This window comes from Schistocerca nitens, chromosome 11, assembly GCF_023898315.1.
Source record: "Schistocerca nitens isolate TAMUIC-IGC-003100 chromosome 11, iqSchNite1.1, whole genome shotgun sequence".
Lineage (NCBI taxonomy): Eukaryota > Metazoa > Arthropoda > Insecta > Orthoptera > Acrididae > Schistocerca > Schistocerca nitens.
Window position 1 is genome coordinate 140,547,887 of NC_064624.1, and position 23,108 is coordinate 140,570,994.

At 43.4% G+C, this 23,108-nt stretch overlaps 1 protein-coding gene across 4 annotated transcripts in view; it reads left to right on the forward strand.

Annotated features, from left to right (window-relative positions):
• LOC126213333 (poly [ADP-ribose] polymerase tankyrase-1-like) overlaps positions 1–23,108 on the forward strand; it is a 161,625-nt gene that overhangs the window by 87,291 nt on the left and 51,226 nt on the right. For all 4 annotated transcript variants that reach the window (XM_049941025.1, XM_049941024.1, XM_049941027.1 and 1 more), the window contains exon 4: positions 13,481–13,556. In XM_049941025.1, coding sequence (XP_049796982.1) covers positions 13,481–13,556 — 76 coding nt within the window. The remainder of the gene's footprint in view (positions 1–13,480; positions 13,557–23,108) is intronic.

The window sequence follows — 23,108 nt, forward strand, 5'->3', positions numbered from 1 at the left end:
CATTCGACTCTTCATTCTATTCAACAAGCATTGCAATTCTTCCTCACATTCACTGATAACAACGTGAATTTTAATCCTGCCTCTCGACTTTACTTTTTCTTTCCATAATTGCATCTTCGATGTACAGATCCAACAGTAGCTACGAAATACTGCATCCTAGCCGTACACCCTCGTTGACAAGAGCACTTTTTCCTTAGTCTTCTGTTCGTGTAGCCCCCGCTTGGTTCTTGTAAATACTGTATGTTATACAGCTTTCGCTATATCTCAGCTTAGTTTTACGAGTATTTGAAATATCTAGCAATACTTCACAATGTCGTAAGCTTTTTCCACGTCGTAGAATCCTATAAAAACGCACTGACTTTTCATAACTCTGGCTTCCAATTCCATCTGCGATATCACACCTGCCTCGTTTGTCCCATAATGTTTCCTGGCCAAACAGATCGTCATCTTGCACAGCCTCAATAATCTTTTCCATTTTTATGTATGCTATCCTTATCAGAAGGTTGGATGCGTGAAATGTTAAAAGGATTACCCGACAGTTCTCGTATTTATCTGGTCTTGCTGCCTTCACGATTGTGGTGACTGTACATTATCGAAAATGCAATGGCGTGATTTCAGTGTTACAGACTGTGTACACACACACACACACACACACACACACACACACACACACACACACACACACACAGGATCAATCCGCAGCTCGTTGTCTAGTGGCTAGCATTGTTGCCTCTGGATCATTTGGTCCCGGGTTTGATTCCCGGCCGGATTGGGGATTTTCTCTGCCTGGGGACTGAGTATTTGTGTTTTCCTTACCATTTATTCATCATCACCGCCAATCGTAACAGTGGCTAGATTGGATTGTGTGAAAATTCCACTGTGTAAATATTGGGACTCTGTACAGGCGCTGATTGTTGTGCAGTTGAGCGCCCCCCAAACCGAACACCACCATCACACACACTGTATGAGAGACCTGCTATGCATTCATACGTCTCCAGCAGAACAGGGCGCCGGATGTGGCTGAGGTGAAGCATCCCCTCGTCGACTGGCGTGCCGTATGGCGATCGGTATGCGCTCCTCATCTAGCCACTGATGTGAAATCATCCTGGAACCTTACGCACAAGTATGCCAATGAGGCCTTCGAACGATTCACCCTGTTTGTGGCCTGTGATTTTTTTGGATGTGGACGAGCACCACCTGGTGTCCTTATCTGTGATAGGTTTCTGGTTCTTGGTGCTAGAGGTGTTATCCCTCGTTGCCCGTATGACTCCTAATCATACGCCCCTAAAACCCCTCCTCTCTCAGGACTTTCGATACTTCCCACAAACGAAGACGAATTCCGTGACGTGGATTTGTGGACCCGAAGATTACTACTTGTTTGCTGATTGCTGGAAAAAGGTCCTCGATTTTTGAAATTTCCATGTGCAGTTGTCTGCAATCCCAAGTACAGACGACTTTTTCCTAATTATTGTTTGTAGTGCTTTTCCTAACGCATCTCGGAGTTGGCGTGTTAGTGCAATGAGAAGTTCGTCCATATGCTCTCCACTCAAATACCTGTTATTCTCTGATCATAGTAATGTTTTCCTCGGAGCTAGTACACATAGATCGTCCCAACGAATCTGACGAATTGATGCTCCCTCCTCCTCGCGTTCTTTGTTTCCTGCTACACTTGGTCCTGTAACAACTAGTAGCGTGTCTGCTTGACGTGTCACGTACCCCTATACCTCGTTCTCAACGCCTCATTGGTCCCTGGATGAGGGAACAGGACATGGCGTCCAGGCCATGTGTTGCAACCCCTGACCAGTTTGCCCCCACCCCTCCCTTTAGGCGCTGCATAGATGCCACTGGGAAAAAGGTAAGGTTGCATCTTTGACTAGTAGTTAAAATGTCCTTGGACCTGGGTTCGAGCGTCGCCACTGCTAAAATTATGAATGAACTCAACTGAGGGCTGAAGACTTCTGGTATGAGAAGTCACCCTGCCTGCCACCTGCATTGTCAAAGTAGGTGAAGGGACGCACAAAAGTGGTTCAGAGAGCCCTCTGCCCCTGGGGTGGGAAACTGCTCCTAAAAGGCGGAGGAATCAGGAATTATCAACGGTATGAGGATGCAAAAGAGAGCGGAAACCACCACACTAAAGAGACATAGTTTATACCCACATGGCAAGTGTAACTGTAAAAGTGTCATGATGATCTCTCCTCTGGCAAAAGATTCCAGACTTTTCCCTCTATTCGAATCTAAATGAGAGGACTGGGAATGGGGAGTGACTGTGAGAAAAAGGTTGAACTGCCCACTAAAGGTTAACGTTCCACGATTCGAGGCGTGGAGTGTCATATGTCTGAACCTTGTAGGGAAGGTAGAATATCTGAAAAAGAAAATTCAAAGGCTCAGTTTAGATATTGTGTGGGTCAGTGAAGTGAAATGGAAAGACAACAGGGATATCTGGTGTTACGAGAGTACCGTAATATCAACAGCAGCAGTAAAAGCAATAACGGGAGTAGAATTAGTTATGAATAGGATGGTAGATCAGCGAGCGAGTCATTGTGAACAGTTAAGTGATGCAGTTGTTGCCATTAGAATCGACAACAAACCAGCACCAATAATTCAGGTACACATGCCGACGTCGCAAGAAGAAAAGACGGAGGAAGCATATAATAGTAATTAAATTCATAAAGGGAAATAAAGTGTTATAGTTAATGGGGGATTGGACTGCGGTTGTGGGGGGGGGGGGGGGGGGGATAGTAGAAGAAGTGATTACGGGAGAATATGGGCTTGATAGTAAAAATGAGAGAGAAGAAGGACTAATTGAGCTCCGCAATAAATTTCAGCTGGTAAATGTGAATGCTCTTTTCAAGAATCACAAGAGGAAGAGATGTACTTGGAGAAGGTTGGGAAACAGAGGAAGATGCCAGTTAGATTACATCATGGTCAGGTAGACATGTCCGAAATTAGATATCGGCTTGTAAAGCATAGCCAGGTCGCAATTTAGCTGCCATGAAGAATAGGATGAAGTTTATAATACTACTCAGGAAGAATAAATGCGCGAAGAAGTGGGACACGAAAGTAATAAGGAACAAGCTTAACATTCTCTGAGGCTATAGACACTGCGACATTGACTATCTCAGCAGGCAGTTCAGTCGAAGAGGAATGGACATACCTAAGAAGGGCAATCATAAAAGTTGGAAAGAAAAATTTAACCAGGAAGGGAACTGTGATGAAACTATGGGTAACAGAAGAAATAATTCAGTTTATCGACCAAAGAAGGAACTGCAAAAATGATAAGAGAAATTTAGGGGAAGTACAGAAATACGAATCACTTAGGAATGAAATAAATAGGAAGTGTTAGCAAGCTAGGGCGAAATGGCTCCACGAAAAATGTGAAAAAATCGAGAAAGAAATGATTACCAGAAACACTGACTCAGATTATACAAAAATCAACACAATCTTCGGTTAAATTAAAAACATTAAGACTGCAATAGGAACTTTCCTGTTATGTGCAGAGGAGAGAGCGAATAGGTGGAAAGGGTACATTGAAGGCCTCTATGGGGGGGGGGGGGAGGAGTTTTCTTATGACGTGACAGAAGAAGAAACCTGAGGCGATAGGGAAGAGGTGGGGTATCAATCACAGAGCTCTGGACGACTTAAGGTCACATAAGGCGGAAATGATAGATAACATTCCATCGGAATTTCTAAAATCCTTGGGAGAAGTGACAACAAAAAGACTATTCACGTTGGTTTGTTGACTGTATAAGACTGGCGATATGCCATCAGACTTCTAGAAGACATCATTAACACAATTCTGAAGATACCAAGAAATGGCAAGTGCGAAAAATATTGGGTGGCCAGCGTAGTATCTCATGCATGCAAGTTCCTGACAAGAACAATATACAGAGGAACTAATCTGTTTCATGACGGTCAGTTTGGATTTAGGAAAGTTAAAGACACCAGAGAGGCATGTCTGACATTGTGGTTGATAAAGGAAGTAAGTGTGAAGAAAGATCATGACACGTCGATAGGATTTGTCGACCTAACAAAAGCGTTCGACAGTGTACAATGGTATAAATGTTCGAAATTCTAAGAAAAGAAGGGATAAAATTATAGGGAGAGGTGGGGAATATTCAATACGTACATAAGCCAAGAGTGAGGAATAAGAACAGAATACGAAGAACGAAGCGATCTTATTAAAAAGGGTGCAACACAGGGACTTACACTTTCGTTCCTACTACGGTTCAATATTTTCATCGAAGAAACAGTGAGGGAAATAACATAAAATTTCAAGAACGGGATTAAACTACAGGGCGAAAGGGTATCAGTGGCAATATTCGCTGATAACATTTCTATCCTCCGTGAAAGTGTAGAGGCATTACAGGAGTGGTTGAATGGAGAGAATTGTCTAGCGAGTACAAAATGAAGAAGAAAATATGGGTTGAGAGAAAATCGAAGAAAGGGGAAAGTAATGAAAAGTAGCAGAAATGAGAATACCGAGAAACCTAACATCAGCATTTGGGATCACGAACTTAAGGAATTATGCTACCGGGGAACAACATAAGGAGGATAAACGTGATATTTCTAGCTAAGAGAGGCCTAAATATGAGGAGAAATTTCTATGAATGTATGTTATGAGAACAGCATGTTATGATAGTGGTAGGTGGACTGTGAGGAACCCGGAACAGAAGAGAATCTAAGCATTTGAGGTGTGGTGCTACAGAAGAATGTCGAATATTAGGCAGAATCGGCCCGGAAAGGAATACATGGAAAACAATGACGAGAAGAAGTGACAGGACGACGGGAAATGTTTTAAGACATTAGGGAATAATTTCCATGTTACTAGAGGAAGCTGTAGATGGTAAAAATTGTAGAGGAAGATAGAGGTTGGAATCCATCCAACAGATAATTGAGGTTGTAGGTTGCAGCTAGTGATCTGAGATAAAAAGGTTGGCACCGGAAAGGAATTCGTGGTCTGTCACATTTAATCAATCATAAGACTAGTGACGAAACAAAAAGAAAAAAAAATCTTTCATTTGCTTAAAACTCAGCTACTATGACTTGCTAGTAAATAAGAGTAAATGAAGCTTTCCGAAGCGGCAGGTCTGATTTGTCTATGAATTCTAGCTAATCAAATTTCAGATCAATTTAAGCCAGTTATGTTGTTTGCAAGCAGCAATCAAGAGAAATGTAATTAAGTTCAACAAACAATTTCTCACCAAAGTTAAGAGTGCAGAAAGGATTTATTCTAAACATGGCATTACAATACCATTAAAAAAGGTTTCGAATGCTTTTATCAATCTAAATTTAAATGTTTAAATTAAAGGAATTGGTGAATACATGTTGAAAAATTTCTGTAGAGATTTAGGCAGCTGGGACAGCACACGATACATTGATGATTTACTTAGTTTCGCCAGCTACACAGTGAAGATAGACTAGTGCGTGCAACGTCTAATGTCGTAGCACAACATGTCCTTCATGCAGCGTGTCCTGCACAACTGGGCACGTACGAGCCTCTCGTTACACGGTGACCTCAGTCCAGCTATTCCCAAAGGAAGCAGGCTGTCCAAGATGCAAAGGGATGGTGCGCACTGGCGGCGGTAGTGGTTAATGAAATGGAAACGACAGAGCGTAGCTCTTTTTTGTTTTGTTTGTTTGTTTGTTTTGTTTTGTGACTATTCTTTCACTCGGTTCTTATCAGTGACTTCTCGTTGTTGCAATACCAACAGTCACCTGAGGATCACATACATAGTTATCCGCAAAAAGTCCCTGTCCTTTTTGTAAATAATTTAAGTTATTCTGCTACACTTTATCTGCATTAGTAAACATCCCCACATTGAAAGAAAGCTAATTTACATTGGATTCTAGCAGCAGCGGGCACGCTTCTGTTTCTGAAGTCTATTTCAGCGTCAAAATTTCGTCGCTGATTACCTCATCACCTATTGGCTGGTTTGTTCATTACCACTATTGCTCACCGAGCGAGGTGGCGCAGTGGTAAGACACTGGACTCGCATTCGGGAGGACGACGGTTCAATCCCGCGTCCGGCCATCCTGATTTAGGTTTTCCGTGATTTCCCTAAATCACTCCAGGCAAATGCCGGGATGGTTCCTCTGAAAGGGCGCGGCCGACTTCCTTCCCCATCCTTCCCTACTCCGATGAGACCGATGACCACGCTGTCTGGTCTCCTTCCCCAAACCAACCAACCAACCAACCACTATTGCTCGCCCTGAAGTAGAAAGTTCTTTTAATCACAACAATAGCATTCAGAGGGACAAAATACAAGGTGTTTCCGTAAGAGCGCGCCAAAATGTAACAGTACATAGAGAATTCTTCATTGAACAATTTCTACATCTACATCTACATTTATACTACGCAAGCCACCCAACGGTGTGTGGCGGAGGGCACTTTACTTGCCACTGTCATTACCTCCCTTTCCTGTTCCAGTCGCGTATGGTTCGCGGGAAGAACGACTGTCTGAAAGCCTCCGTGCGCGCTCTAATCTCTCTAATTTTACATTCGTGATCTCCTCGGAAAGTATAAGTAGGGGGAAGCAATATATTCGATACCTCATCCAGAAACGCACCCTCTCGAAACCTGGCGAGCAAGCTACACCGCGATGCATAGCGCCTCTCTTGCAGAGTCTGCCACTTGAGTTTATTACACATCTCCGTAATGCTATCACGGTTACCAAATAACCCTGTGACGAAACGCGCCGCTCTTCTTTGGATCTTCTCTATCTCCTCCGTCAACCCGATCTGGTACGGATCCCACACTGATGAGCAATACTCAAGTATAGGTCGAACCAGTGTTTTGTAAGCCACCTCCTTTGTTGATGGACTACATTTTCTAAGCACTCTCCCAATGAATCTCAACCTGGCACCCGCCTTACCAACAATTAATTTTATATGATCATTCCACTTCAAATCGTTCCGCACGCATACTCCCAGATATTTTACAGAAGTAACTGCTACCAGTGTTTGTTCCGCTATCATATAATCATACAATAAAGGATCCTTCTTTCTATGTATTCGCAATACATTACATTTGTCTATGTTAAGGGACAGTTGCCACTCCCTGCACCAAGTGCCTATCCGCTGCAGATCTTCCTGCATTTCGCTACAATTTTCTAATGCTGCAACTTCTCTGTATACTACAGCATCATCCGCGAAAAGCCGCATGGAACTTCCGACACTATCTACTAGATCATTTATATATATTGTGAAAAGCAATGGTCCCATAACACTCCCCTGTGGCACGCGAGAGGTTACTTTAACGTCTGTAGACGTCTCTCCATTGATAACAACATGCTGTGTTCTGTTTGCTAAAAACTCTTCAATCCAGCTACACAGCTGGTCTGATATTCCGTAGGCTCTTATTTTGTTTATCAGGCGACAGTGCGGAACTGTATCGAACGCCTTCCGGAAGTCAAGAAAAATAGCATCTACTTGGGAACCTGTATCTAATATTTTCTGGGTCTCATGAACAAATAAAGCGAGCTGGGTCTCACACGATCGCTGTTTCCGGAATCCATGTTGATTCCTACATAGTAGTTTCTGGGTTTCCAAAAACGACATGATACTCGAGCAAAAAACATGTTCTAAAATTCTACAACAGATCGACGTCAGAGATATAGGTCTATAGTTTTGCGCATCTGCTCGACGACCCTTCTTGAAGACTGGGACTACCTGTGCTCTTTTCCAATCATTTGGAACCTTCCGTTCCTCTAGAGACTTGCGGTACACGGCTGTTAGAAGGGGGGCAAGTTCTTTCGCGTATTCTGTGTAGAATCGAATTGGTATCCCGTCAGGTCCAGTGGACTTTCCTGTGTTGAGTGATTCCAGTTGCTTTTCTATTCCTTGGGCACCACCTGTAACAACGATGCTGTGTCTCCAACTATCAACTACGAACATGACGATAGGAGACAAAACATCGTTGTTACAGGTAGTTGATAGATGTTGCCCACTGATGAATCGTATGTGCCATTGGAGGTAACTCGTTCAGCATCAGTTAAGACCCGGAGACGATGTACTGAAGCACCGAAATGGTAGCCATACAATAAATATCATCGTAAGGACAGCTGTAGGTGTTCCATTTTATTATATAAGTGAATGGCCTAAGTCTATAAAGCCTCCAATTAAAAGGACAGACATACAGAAAATAGGTTAATCTAGGTCGTCACCAAAGCATGATACGTGTTCCATGTGACTCACTCAGCAAATAATTCACCAAGCATGTCTGATGAGAAATGCACGAAATGAAACCCAACACACTTAACTGCTGAACTATCAGAAGCAATGTCGTATCTACTCTGACATCGACGATCAGCTAAGTCTATAAAGCCTCCAATCAAAAGGACAGATATACAGAAAATAGGTTAATCTAGGTCGTCACCAAACCATGATGCGTTTTCCATGTGACTCAGCAAATAATTCACCAAGCATGTCTGATGAGAAATGCACAAAATAAAACCCAACACACTTAACTGCTGAACTGTCAGAAGCAATGTCGTATCTACTCTGACGTCGACGATCAGGTAAAGATGACGGAAAAGCCATTACTCTAAAACTAGGAAACAATGATGTTGAATTTCTAAATAACAGAGCTGTATCGTATTTGCCATTCATCATGTGTATTTTGTACATATTTGTGATACATACAAAATACACATCAATATTGAATAATGCTATTCAGTGAAGTGGCTAAAGCGCATGTGCAGACGATTCAAGAAAGGTGACAATATAGCAGTATTTGGGATGCGAAATGCAACAGTATCCATCAGCGAAATTGGCCAATATCAGTTGGGGCTTGCGTTAGTAGCAATGAGACAGAATGGCGTATTTTATTATTATTTAAAATCCATGAACGACATCAAACAGTTGTTCATTTGGAAGGGGTCCTTGAAAACGAAGACCACAAGTACTTCACTAACAGAAAATACACTTTAACTGCATTTTTCTCATTACACAGAGCCGGTATGTTTCGTAAGACGCTACTTTTCTCTGAATTGCCAACATAATGCACTATGAATGCATCAGTGAACAAGTTACAAAGTCGCAAATTAAGTAATGCAGTTTCAGGACACCCCAATTTGCACTGAATCGACGCATTAGGTCGTCTCTAAGAATGTCGTTAATTGCAATTATTGTTAAACACCGTACATGTATGGATATCTTTGCAAAAGGTGGGGGCATGAGACAGTGAACAGTCAACTTTGTGTCACTTATTGTGAAGCTTGCCAAAAGTTAAATCATCTTAAAGTCAAGGCACTTTGCACTGGACACTTGGGTCTGGGTACTGGGGATTGAGGAATGGGTTCTGGGACTGAGGACTATGGCCTGGGCTCAGGGGACTGGAAATGGGACTGGGCACTGCGGCTGAGGATTGGGTACTGGGGTCTGGGGCCTGGGTACTGGGAACTAAGGACAGGGGGCTGGGAACACAGGCTGGGGACTGGGCAATCAGTAGAGGCTGGGGACTAGTCAATAGGTACTGGGGGCTGGGCACTGGGTATAGGGAACTGGACACTGGGGACGGCACATGGGCCCTGGGGTTTGGAGGCTGGAGACTGGGGACTTGGGACTGGTGACTGAGGCTACGCACTGGGAGTTGGGGATTGGATACGGGATGGGGGGCTGGGGACTGGGGCTGGGGACTGGGCAGTGGGCACTGGGGACGGGGGACTGGGGACTGAGAACTGGGTTCTGGCAACTGGGGTCTGGGCTCAGGGGACTGGAGATTGGGGATGATATTGGGCACTGGGCACTGTGGCAGCAGTAGCAGGAGTCAGCGATTAACTTTTCTGAAGCATTTGCAACCAATCTACATTGGTGCAACATTGAAGGAAAGTGGCTTTCTTGCTTGTAAAAAAATTATTGGCAGGATCACAATGGTTGTTGCCTGTACATACTATGGCCAGGTGCTTCATTACCAGCCTTAAAGTCATTAATCCTGGTTTCTTGTGCACCTTCTTGACAGTTGTGATTTTAAACTACTGTCTGATATTGTTGAGAGCTGGTTTCTCAGGATGGTCCTGAATAAGGTTACGATTGTGGATGGGTCCATAATCAGTTTCTCTCAGTTGCACAACAAATATGTAAAATTTATTTAAAGAAATTAAAATTTAAAACAATCTCTTTAAAAAACACAATTGACTGCATGACGGCTGAAGGCCTCATCACAGGAAAATAAGTTCCACAATTTTAGGGCCGAAGGGTACCAACAATAACCTCAAACAACAAACGCCCGAGGGCCCGAATTTGATGTCAGAAGAACAATTCCAAATAGCACATATTAAGATAAATACTTCGTTTTAAAACAAACTGTAACATGGCTGAAGTACTTATTATAAAAGAAGTCAAATTACTACTTGGTTGAAGACGACAGCCAATTTCCAATAACAAATGGCTGAAGGCCTGAATTAGAAGTCAGGAAAACAATTCCAAATAGCACTTTTAAAATAAATCCATTGCTTTTAAAACAAGTTTGCTTAAAAAAAACTTACTGACTAAAGAAGGCCACACCAACAATAATTAGAAAATTACCTGTACCCTTAAAACAAAGATCATAATTGAAGAAATCAAGACAAGTGGTTCTCGGCAAGTGTTCCAAGGGTCGGTCTGGGAAGGTAACTCAAACATAAAGTAAGGTGAGACAGGCAGCCAAGAATTGTACTCATGTAACAGGATGGCAACTCAAACTAGGGGCAGCTAAGGCGCTGACCGACTAACTAACCAATCCGCCTAACGTCCGATCATCGGTATAATGATGGAAAATTTTTAGGCAAGGGTGAAGAGACCCTCCCAAAAAATATGCACATGACAATACAAGAGGCTGTCGAACTACACGCCGTATCGGACAGCATCAACATGACGAGGAAAGGTACACTACCGGATAAGTACGTTAACCTCCGGGGCAGGTAAATGGGGCGTATGGGACCACAAGGCAGAACATGCCGCTAGTTGCACTTCAATAATAAGAATAATACTAAATTCAATGATGAATAACAAATAGAGAAAGAGGGCTGCAATATTTCACTGCCTTGCCGCCAGGCTCAGTGGCCCTGGGAGCAACAACCCGCCGACCACAGGCGAGATCTCAGAATAGTTGAGGTTGCATAAGTAGTCCACTCTTCACTCAACTTTAACGTCCAGGGTTCGGTGTGCAATGAAGTCGTCACTCTAGCAGCTACCCCTCCACTGGCAGCACGCCGCCAGTTGCCCCGGCTTGCCCTCGCACTGCATGGACCTGCTTGCTGCTGCGCCCCAATCGAACTGATCTCCGATCGCAACTCCCCATTCTACACAACGCGATCTGGAAATACTAGCGGTCGCTCCAGACATAGTACCACAGTACTCATATAGCTAAGAACTGCTTCTGCCACTTATGGACAGGCAAGCCATCAACTTAGTGACACCAGTAAATCGAATAAGAAACGAAATGCCATAACCACAATGACAAGATGCCAAGCAATAGACAGCATTAACACGAGCTGTGCACAACTCTGGCCAACAATATAGGCCAGAGATGTGTTCACAACTAAGCATGTATCCGCAGTGTGTGCAGTCATGCATTGAGGCTGTAAACCTGTGATCAATTGGGCGCCGTGGAAGCCTTGTGTTGAGTGCAAAAGGTAATTTCCTGTTACATACTTTAGTGCATGACTGGTTCTGTTTTCTTCCTCATGTTGGTAGTGTATGGAGGCATTTACAGTTTGTTCAAACAGTGCTTTTGGCACCTACTTTTAAGTTCACTTATACTTGGCAATCACCCATATTATCCAGTGTCCTGCGTTTTATGCAGCTGATGTTACATAATTACTTAGGTTGATTCCTTGCTTGTTAAACTTATCTTACATATTAGATTTGAGTACTTTACGGTTAATTTTGACGTATATCATGCAGGACATATATTCCTTTGCTACAGAATTATTGTGCAGGGTCTCAATGCATACCTTAGGTAGTACTGTGACGGATGTCAAATAGAATTAGTAATATGTTCTTTTACTGTGATACGTTTTTGTAGAAATGCTGGGCAGCTGAGAAATTTAGATCTGTATTAGCTTGCTATTAGTTATTCTTCAAATAGTTTTATGTATTATCTTTTAGTTGTTTATTTGACCATGCCAACTGTACCTCCCCAGTCCGTCTGTAGTTTCAACAACTTTTCCTACTATCGAATTGCAGTCACCCATGACTATTAAATTTTCGTCTCCCTTCACCATCTTAATAACTTCTTTTATCTCATCATACATTTCATCAGTCTCTTCGTCATCTGCGGAGCTTGTTGGCATATAAAGTTGTGCTACTGTGGTAGGCATGGGCTTCATGTCTATCTTGGCCACAATAATGCATTGACTATGCTGTTTGTAGTAGCTTGCCCACACTCCTATTTCTTATTCATTATTTTGCCTACTCCTGCATTACCCCTATTTGAATTTTTATTTATAGCCCTGTATTCACCTGACCAGAAGTATTGTTCCTCCTGTTACCGAACTTCACTAATTCCCACTATATCTAACTTTAACCTATCCATTTCCCTTTTAAATTTTTCTAACCTACCCGCCCAATTAAGGGATCTGACATTCCACACTCCGATCCATAGAACGCCAGTTTTCTTTCTCCTGATAACGATGTCCTCCTGAGTAGTTCCCGCCCAGAGACCCGAATGGGGGACTATTTTACCTCCGGAATATTTTACTCAAGAGGACACCATCATCATTTAACCATACAGTTCAGGAACCACACATTTGTCTGGCATTTCAGCAGATACTCCTCCATGGTCCCCACCAATGGCAAGGTCCATGGTTCATGGGGGGAGGGAGGGACAAAACGATAGCAAATATGTTATTTGAAAGGAAGACGTATTCACTATTACTGGCTCTGACATGCCGCCCTGTTCCTGGTTGAGCGTTGTTATTTTGGACTACCTCAGATGTGTATAGAATGAGTTGCAGCCGAAAAATATTTCTTACCTGGAGATAATGTTTTCTGGAAAGGTATTCCAGATTTTAGTAGCAGATGATTAATACCCTACGTGAACAATTCCCTTCATGAAAACATTCAGTATTAGCAATTAAGGCAGAATAATACCGACTCGACTCATAAAACTTTGTTGTTTTCTTAAGTAACTATCGACTTCAGGAGGATAACTCAATAAAATACTACAATTGTTCGATCTAGTGCTTTTAGAATTATGCTAGACCTCTATTCAGAAAGACTTCCTGAGCGAGCAACAGTAGAAAGAAAGTCAGGGAATGAGGTCTCCGCCAATTCTCGGGCTTTTTGTGTAAACAAATAGAAAATTCTTTAAGTGATATTATCAAAGATTTGCAGCTGTTTACATATGGAATTGATCTGATGCCGCAAGGATATTGCTATAATTGGATTTTGATGGACAACATCCACCAACTGTTGCTTGCTACAGGTCTGCCTGTAGCTCATACAATTGTAGAGAGATCTGTGTACGGACAAAGAACTGCCCAGTGACGCTGTTTTACAGAATCGCCGGGGACGGCGCCACCTCAGGAGGTTACGGACACCGCGGCCGTGGACCTGGAGCCAGCAACAGAAACCAGGTAGGCACGTGAGAAGGCACTCGCCTGTGTTGCCCAGTTCTAGGCGTGTGTGTTATTCTGTAGCCTGCAGTGTATGACACTCAGTTTCCTTAGATCTGTCTGTGCTGTAAAATACACTATCACTCATGGCCATTTTCTGATAGCTCATAATGATTTAAATGACTTCTCGTAATATGCTCATCGAATCTCGAAATTGAAGTGTGTACATTATCAAATAAGTTAACTAAGGAATGTGATACAAGAGCCGAGTTTCTCGTAGCTTCATAAATTGTTTCGACCCTACTTGCTGTCATGATTTCTTTTAAATTGCATAAATGCAAGGAGCTGTTATTTTGGTTCTCACAGGAGGCCTGTGGGGGAAGGTGCACTGGCCGTGGTCACACGAGGAGCCGTTCCAGAAGTGGAACCAAAGACGTGCCACTCAAAACAGAAACAGAGCAGACACAGTAACGTGTACAGTTAGCAGCCAGGGCTCACGAATGTGTAGGCTCTACTCTCTGTGGCCCGTGTAGGGCACTGTAGACCATTTGTATAAAGACTAGCGCTTATTGTTGTTTGCTGTCTCTGATACCGGTGACAGATAGATGCCTATCAATGGCATCCTGCTGTGCAGAGAGAGGGTGAAGGTGAGGACAGGTCCCTCAACCAGTATCAGTGCCAGCAATTCAGCAGTTTGCTCTGTCACGCTGCATGGAGGCCAGTAACGTACTTGAAATATCCTGCCATGCTGTAAACCCTCATGTACGGAAGTCTTATTGTCTGGTAAACTGGGCAGTCAGAATAATCACTATTCCCACATCATAACTACATTTCTGGTGTGTTGCTTATTTCTCTTTCACTCAGTAGGTGCATTTGTGCAATTTCCACAGCAAAATTCGGTGGTATTCTCCTACCAGTGTCTGGAATTTAGGTATAGCTTTTTAGAAGTATACTAGGCTCCAGTGGGAAGCAGTGGTTGGGAAGGGAGCGAGACAGGGTTGTAGCCTATCCCCAATGTTATTCAGTATGTATATTTAGCAAGCAGTGAAGGAAATAAAAGAAAAATTTGGAGTAGGAATTAAAATCCATGGAGAAGAAATAAAATCTTTCAGATTTGCCGATTACATTGTAATTCTTTCAGAGAGAACACAGGACCTGAAAGACAGTTGAACGGAATGGACAGTGTCTTGAAAGGAGGATGTAATATAAACATTAACAAAAGCGAAACGATGATAATGGAATGTAGTCTACTTACATCAGATGATGCTGAGCAAAGTAAAATAGAAATGTGACACTTTAAGTGGTAGATGAGTTTCCCTATCTGGGGAGCAAAATAACAAATGATGGTCGAAGTAGAGAGGATATAAAACGTAGACTGGCAATACCAAGGAAAGCGTTTCTGAAGAAGAGAAATTTACTAACACTGAGTATATATTCAAGTGTCAGGAAGTCTTTTCTGAAAGTATTTGTGGGGAGTGTAGCAGTATATCAAACTGAAACATGGACAATATATAATTTCGACAAGCAAGGAATAGAAGCTTTCGAAAAGTGGTGCTACAGAAGATTGCTGAAGATTAGATAGGTGTATCACGTAACTAATAAGGAGGTACTAAATAGAATTAGAGAGAAGGGGAATTTGTGGCACAACTTGACTAGAAGAAGGGATCAGTTGGTAGGACATGTCATGAAGTATCAAGGGATCACCAATTTCGTACTGGACGGACGTGTGGTGGGTAAAAATCGTATAAGGAGACCAAGAGATGAATACACTAAGCAGAATCATAAGGATGTAGGTTGCAGCAGTTAGTTGGTGATGAAGAAGCTTGCACAGGATAGAGTAGCATGGAGAGAGCTGCATCCAACCAGTCTCTGGACTGACGACAACAACTACTAGGCTCCAAGTTGAAGGGTATGATTCACAATTAGAGCATGCATGGAAGGCCTGCATTAACGGAGATTCCTCCTGCACATGTCCTGAATGATGTAGCTGCATACTACTGATATACTCTGTTCAAAAATGGTTCAAATGGCTCTGAGCACTATGGGACTCAACTGCTGTGGTCATTAGTCCCCTAAGAACTACTTAAACCTAACTAACCTAAGGACATCACACACATCCATGCCCGAGGCAGGATTCGAACCTGCGACCGTAGCAGTCGCACGGTTCCGGACTGCGCGCCTAGAACCGCGAGACCACCGCGGCCGGCGATATACTCTGTGACCTCGACAAAAGACAAGAGGTGAGACCCCACAACAACACATCAGCCACGAGCTCTTCCACAAGATGATGCCCCTTTCCTTCACGTGTTCTTCCACTTTCTATTCAGCTGTTCCTCAGGATATATGCCGAATCTTACTATACTACTGTCAATAACACACATTGGGAGAGGCTTTCATGACACTGTACTTTCTTCGTGGAGGACCCCCATTCAAATCTGTGTCCATCCAGTTGCGAGCAGTTCTTTATCAAGTTACTGAAGGCCGTCCACTGAATTCCGTGGTGTTCCCAGCTAACAGGGCCCTTTCTCTCCGATGAAAATGAAATGAGCGTATGGCATCATTGGCCGGGAGGTCCCTATGCGGGGAAGTTCGGCTGCCAAGTGCAATTCCTATTTCATTCCCCCCATGTTGGGCGACCAGCGCGCCGGTGACAAGGATAAAATGATGATGAGGACAAAACAACAGCCAGTTCCCAATCGGAGAAAAATGTCCAACCCAGCCAGGAAAGGGACTGGGGCCCACTTGCATGGGAGGCGAGCACGTTACCACCCAGCTAAGCAAGCGGACGCACTCTCTCATGTACTGTAGTTACTGACCAGCTCTTAAGAGCGTCAATATTATTTTATTAATTTTCAGCAAGTGCGACTGTATATATCGAAATAATCATGTGTCACTTGCATAAAGGAAATTTAATTTCCTTAACTGCTTTCTGGCACTTAGTTCCCTTATTCAGAAGGTTATAACATGGAGTAATTTGCAAGTATCAACAATGAGACAGACGCAGTATACTGCTGTAGTCTGGAGGTTCGTAGTGCCTGTACGCAAACGGTATCAACAATACGCTTGTATGGAGCAGTACGCTGTATGCATCTTATTGCTGACACTCGCAAATACTGCGACGGGTATAAAGTTCTGATGGAGGGCACTAAGTGTCTCAAAAAAAGTCAAATATCCTTTATGCAACTGGTTGCTGATTATTTCTATGACGGCAGTATTGATGAGACATGTAGATCCAGCTATCCTTTAATATACACTGTATCAGAGTACAATAGTCCCTGCAAGTCCAGTGTCTAGTAATTTTCAAAAATTTCCCTTATTTTTCAAATAAGTTTAAGTATTTATGCAGTGATTAATGAACTACATAACAATTCCAATGCTTGTCTTTGAAATAGTAGTGCCTGCACAGCATGATCTGTTTCTCATTTTGTTGTATCTAGGCAGAAATGCATTTCCGTAATTGTATGTGAAAATTAATGTTGGAAATAAAACATATACTACCACAGCTGGCCCTTCAAAATACCCTATTACAAATTAGAACACAAAAAGTGAGTGGAAATGACACATCGAGGTGAGTGTGATACTTTCCTTAAATATGTGTTGGAGCCAAGTAACAGCAAAAACTCTCATTACAAAAACTATTAGGTTCACAAACTCTCATCCAATCAAGATTTAGGAAACCACATAATTTTAAAAAATGAAATGGATGTACCGCCACAACTTTCTCAGCTAAGAGAAAATGCAACTGCAATAATTTGGGAAAAGGCACTATAATGAAACAAATTTTAAAATTGACAACCAAACTCCCACATTTACAAAGACTTAAGTTGTACAATATTATGTATGACTTGTCTCTGATTAAATATAGCAAACCAGCAAGCGTAGAGCCACTGTGCTCATAAACTCTTAAGAGTCTGCATCTCGTGGTCTGCCTCTGGATCACAAGGTTTCCAGGTTCGATTCGCAGCTGGGTTGGGGAGTTTATCTGCCTGTGGACTGTGAGTCTATGTTGTCCTCACCATTTCATCATCATCATTGCCATTGTTGACAGAAACTAGACTGCACTGTGTAAAAATTGGACTGTATCAAAACTGGGACCTTGTACGGGCGCTCATGAGCTCGCAGTTGAGTGCCCCACAAACCAAATATCACCATCATCGTCAAACACTTAAGAGAACCAACTGCCCTAAGGCTAGCGACACCCAACCGGTTTCTAGATCATAACTAGAGCCTCTCCAGATAGTCAAGGCTAACCATCACTTTCTGCATGTGCCAAGAGGTACGCAAGGGCCCACAACCTACAGCAGACTGCCTTAACGCTGTAAGATCACTCAATGGCAGCCACTGCCACTGACAATACAAAGGCAGGAAAACAAGCATGTCCAGAGCGTGGGGACAGCGTGCTGTGGCTGGGTGTGCTCCTACAACGGTCAGCACAGGTTGAAAAGTGGTGACGCGGGTGGCGGGGGAAGGGGGGGAGGGGGGGAGGGGAAGGAGACCCCAGTTTTGCCGCTACATGGGAGGCAGCTTCGTCCAGTAGGCGCTGCAGCACTGCCCAGCATAACGACCGGTGGAGGGGCGCTCTGGTGTTAAAAGCATTGCAACGTTGATGAACCTGAGTCAGCATAGTCTCCCCCGCCGAAACTGACAGCTAGTGAGTGGGGTGTCGATGCAACTGAAAGGACTCTGACTTTTGCATTAGTACGCTATGCCAGCTGCTGCTATCACAATTGGAATCATAAAAAGACCAATAATCCCCATACTTCTACATCTACATCATACCCGGCAATCCACCTAATGGTGTGTGGTGGAGGGTACTTTTGGTACCACTATCACATCTCTCCAACCCTGGTCCACTCGCAAATAGAGCGTGCGAAATGTTTGTCGGCCAGCATCTGTATGGCTCTAATTTCTCGAATTTCCTCCTCATAGTCAGTATGTCAGATGTATGTGGGAGGAAGTAATACATTGCCCAACTCCTCCTGAAATGTGCTGTCCCGAAATTGCAATAGTAAATCTCTCTGTGATGCACAACGCCTCTCTCGTAACGTCTCACAGTGGAGTTTGTTTAGCATCTCCGTAACGCTCTCTCGCCCCCTAAACCATCCCGTAACGAAATGCGGCGCTCTTCGTTGGATCTTGCCTACCTCCTCTATCAAGTCTACCTGACAGGGATCCCAGATATATGAACAATACTCAAGAACAGGGCGAACAAGCGCCTTATAAGCCACTTCTTTCGTGGAAGGGTTACATTTTCTCAAGATTCCCCTATGAATCTGAGTCTGTTTTATGTGGTCATTCCACTTATGGTCGCTGGGGATAGTTACTCCTAGATATTTTACGGCAGAGGCTGTAAAATAAGATATACCAAAATTTTAGAATAATCATGCAGTCACTATTTTGGCTTGACTCCCCAGCTTCTAAAGGCGTGGAAGGAATGACATCAAATAATTATCTACACCTATTCACATACTGCACAAGCCACCAAATGGTACGTGGCGGAGGGTACTCTGTACCACTACCAGTCGGGTTCTCTTCTGTTCCACTCGCAAACAAAGCGAGGGAGAAACGACTGTGTATGTGACTCCGTATGAGCCCTGCTTTCTCTGTTCTTGTCTTCACGGTTCTTCGTGAAATGTGCGTTGTCAGCTATAGAGTAACTCTGCAGTCAGCATCAAATATCGGTTCTCTTAATTTTTCATGCTAGTGCTCCTCGGAAAGAACGTCGCGTTACCTCGCAGTGACTCCCATTTGCAACACTGTAACACTTGCGTGTTGTTTGAGCCTACCAGTACAAGATCTAGCAGGCCGTTTTTGAATTGCTTCGACGTCCTCTTTTAATCTGACCTGGTTTGGATCCCAAAAACTGGAACAGTATTCAACTATGCATCGCACTAGACTCCTCCTTTACACATGAACCACATTCTCCTAGAATTCGCTAAATAAACTAAAGTCGACCATCCACCTTCCATACTACACTCTTTACATGCTCATTCGACTTCATATTGCTTTGCAACGTTACCCCTAGATATTTAATCGACGTAACCATGCCAAGCAGAACACTGCTAGTACTATATTCGAACTTTATGGGTTTGGTTTTCCTACTCATCTACATTAACTTACGTGTTTTTACGTTTAGAGCCAGCTGCTATTCATCACACCAACTAGAAATTTTGTCTAAGTCATCCTGTCTCCTTCTACAGTCACTCAACGTCGGCGCCTTCCTGTACGCCACAGCATCATCAGCAAACAGCCGTGGACTGCAGCTTACCCTGTCTGACAGGTCTTTTATGTACATAGAAAATAACAGCGGCCTTATTACGCTTCTCTGGGACACTCCTAACAATATCACAGCCTCAAACTCGCCGTCGGGGGCAACGTACTGGGTTCCTTTCTTGAGAAGTCTTCAAGTGACTCAAATACCTGGGAACCCATCCCTCAAACTTGTACTTTCTTTAACAGTCGCCAGTGTGACACTGTGTCAGACGCTTCACGGAAATCTGTAACAGCCAACTGATGTTAGAGTTAATCGTCTGTAATTTTCAGGGTCCGTTCTTTTACGCTTACGGTATGTGATCAAAAGTATCCAGACACCTTGCTGAAAATGACTTCAAGTTCGGGGCACCCTCCATCGGTAATGCTGGAATTCAATATGGTGTTGTACTACCCTTAGCCTTGATCACAGTTTCCACTCTCGGAGGCATACGTTCAATCAGGAGCTGGAAGGTTCCTTGAGTAAGGGCAGCCCATTCTTCACGGAGTGCTGTACTGAGGAGAGGTATCGATGTCGTTCGGCGAAGCCTGGCACCAATCCGGCGTTCCAAAACATCGCAAAGGTGTTTTCAAAGGATTCAGGTCAGGACTCTGTGCAGGCCACTCCATTACAGGGATGTTATTGTTGTGTAACCACTCAGCCACAGGCCGTGCATTATGAACAGGTGCTCGATCGTATTGAAAGATGCAGACGCCATCCCTGCATTAGTCTTAAACAGTGGGATGCAAGCGGGTGCTCAAAGCATCCGTGTAGGCCTGTGCTGAGTTATTCCCAGGTGAAGCAACAAGGGGTGCAAGCCCCTCCATGAAAAACATGACCAGAACATAACAGAACTGCCTCCGAATTTTACTGTTGCTACTACGCACGTTGGCATATCACGTTCGCCTGTCATTTGACGGACCCACACCCTGCCACCGGATTGCCACATTGTGTATCGTGACTCGTCACTCCACACAACGTTTTTCCACTGTACAGTCGTCCAATTTTTACGCTGCTTACACCAAGCGAGGCGTCATTTGGCATTTACAGGCGTGATGTGAGGCTCGTGAGCAGTCGCTAGACTGTGATATCCAAGATCTGTCAACTCCCGCCTAACTGTCATAGTATTTCCAGTGGATCCTCATGCAGTTTGCAATTTCTGTGTGATGGTCTGATCTGCCTATTACACATTATGACCCCCTTCAACTATCGGAAGTCTCGGTCAGTGAAAAGACGAGGTCGGCCTGTACAGTTTTGTGCAGTACGTGTCCCTTCACGTTTCCACTTTACTATCACTTCGAAACAGTGCACTTAGATATGTTTAGGAGTGTTTAAATCTCGCCTACAGACGTATGACACAAGTGACACCAAATCACCCGACTACATTCGAAATCCGTGAGGTCCGTGGAGCGCCCCATTGTGCTCTCTCACGGTGTCTAATGACTACTGATTTCACTGATATGGCACCACAATCCACCTAATATGAAAAACGTAAGTTTTTGGGTTGTCCGGATACTTTTGATCACATAGTGTAGTTTACATTTCTCGAGAGCGTGAATAGAAATGGCAGTGGCTACAGCTCATATACAGAATAGATGGCTTACCACTGGAGAAATCTACATGAAGCATATGCTACAGATTGTCTCTTGACTACCCCTTCCTACAAAACGACGGCCACAACTCCTGGCGTGGTGGAGTCAGTTTGAACAAAATTCTAGGAAAGTGTGGTACGTCTGTAAAGGAGACCACATGTAGGACACTGGTGCCATCTATTCTGGAGTACTGCTCGAGTGATTGTGATCCGAACCAGGTCGGATTAAAGAAAGACATCGAAGCAGTTCAGAGGTGGGTTTCTAGGTTTGTTACTGGTAGTTTCAGGCAACATGCAAATGGTAGGGAGATGCTTGGGAAACTCAAATGGTTGAGAAAATTTAGAGGAACAAATTTATGGAAGTAATTTATCATCCCAACAAAACTGGCCACTGCTTGTAAATCTTAAGCTCTGGGATAAGAATAAGTAGCCTTTCTCCAACTCTGATTGACTGTAATATCTTGATCACAAACAATACGAACTATGAATGAGATTTCTGGTTGGGCAAAGTAGCTTTGGAAATTTTAACGAAAAACACTGTCCTAGGCAGCAGCTGAAGCATCTGCATGATGTGGCCTACTTGTTCTGAAACTTCTCACTGAAGATCACCAAATAATCAAAATAATGATAGGCAGAGCGAGATTTAAGGTCAGAAAAATCTTATCTAGCATACCAGTCAGCGCCTGCTACTGTAGACAACCCAAATCGGACTGTATTCAAATCTAACAGTGAGTAAACCGTTGTACAGGCTGTGGCATGCTTTGATTCCTCAGCCAGCGGAATTTGATAATAGGCTTCGTGTAGGTCAAAGGTAGTGACGACCTTTGCCCCTTGTATCTATGAGAAGCACGACTGAAAATAAGGAAGGGTTAAAGATTGAAGAACTACTTTCTCATTCAGGGCCTGATAGTAAACATCTGGTATCACCCTGCCATGTGGCTTAGGCACCGTAAACATACAGGTTGGGGTGGGGGGGGGGGCAGTATGGGGAATTGGATTGCTTTCTAACACGCTTCCATAGCATCTCATCTGAACGCGCCTTAGGTGGGGGCAGTCTGTTTGGGAATGCTATGCGAGAATATTGCCTGTAAATTCAGTAATGCTCCTCTAACCTCATCTAGTCTGTCAATAAGCACATCCCCCTAAATCCTACACATAAACCCACTATCTGTTTATTCAGCTGGAGTGTTAAAAGTCATAATCTGGAAAGTCGGTGTTGACTGAACTGCTCTTCGATTCACCATATGCTTACAAAACTAAAGAATTTCAGGTCTGCAAACTCAAAATAAAACTTTCCTTGACTCCACTGAGGAACTAATCCAGATTTACGGATTGACAACCTTTGATAGCTGACACAGAGAAATTATATTCTATCTTAACTGTGAATTTCACCATAAAAACACCAATACGGATCTTAACATTAATAGTTCGCAAAACCCGCATCTCCATAGAATTGGCCAGCTTACAGGACTCCACCATATCCGAAAATCCTGTAAAATGTGGGGAGTTTACACCGTTCACAAGAAGTGGAAGCCCAAACTGCACTGATAAAAGAAACAGAGCTTTCAATACCAAGAGAGCCATAAGCCGGCTCTTCTTTCATATCGAAGGACTCGGATATTAGGCCTTCTGCATGATTCTTCTTTTATTATTTCTTCTAGTTTATCAACAATATTTTTGATGACTTTTGACTGTCACCTGCATTAATGATGCAACCTGGTTACTACATTTC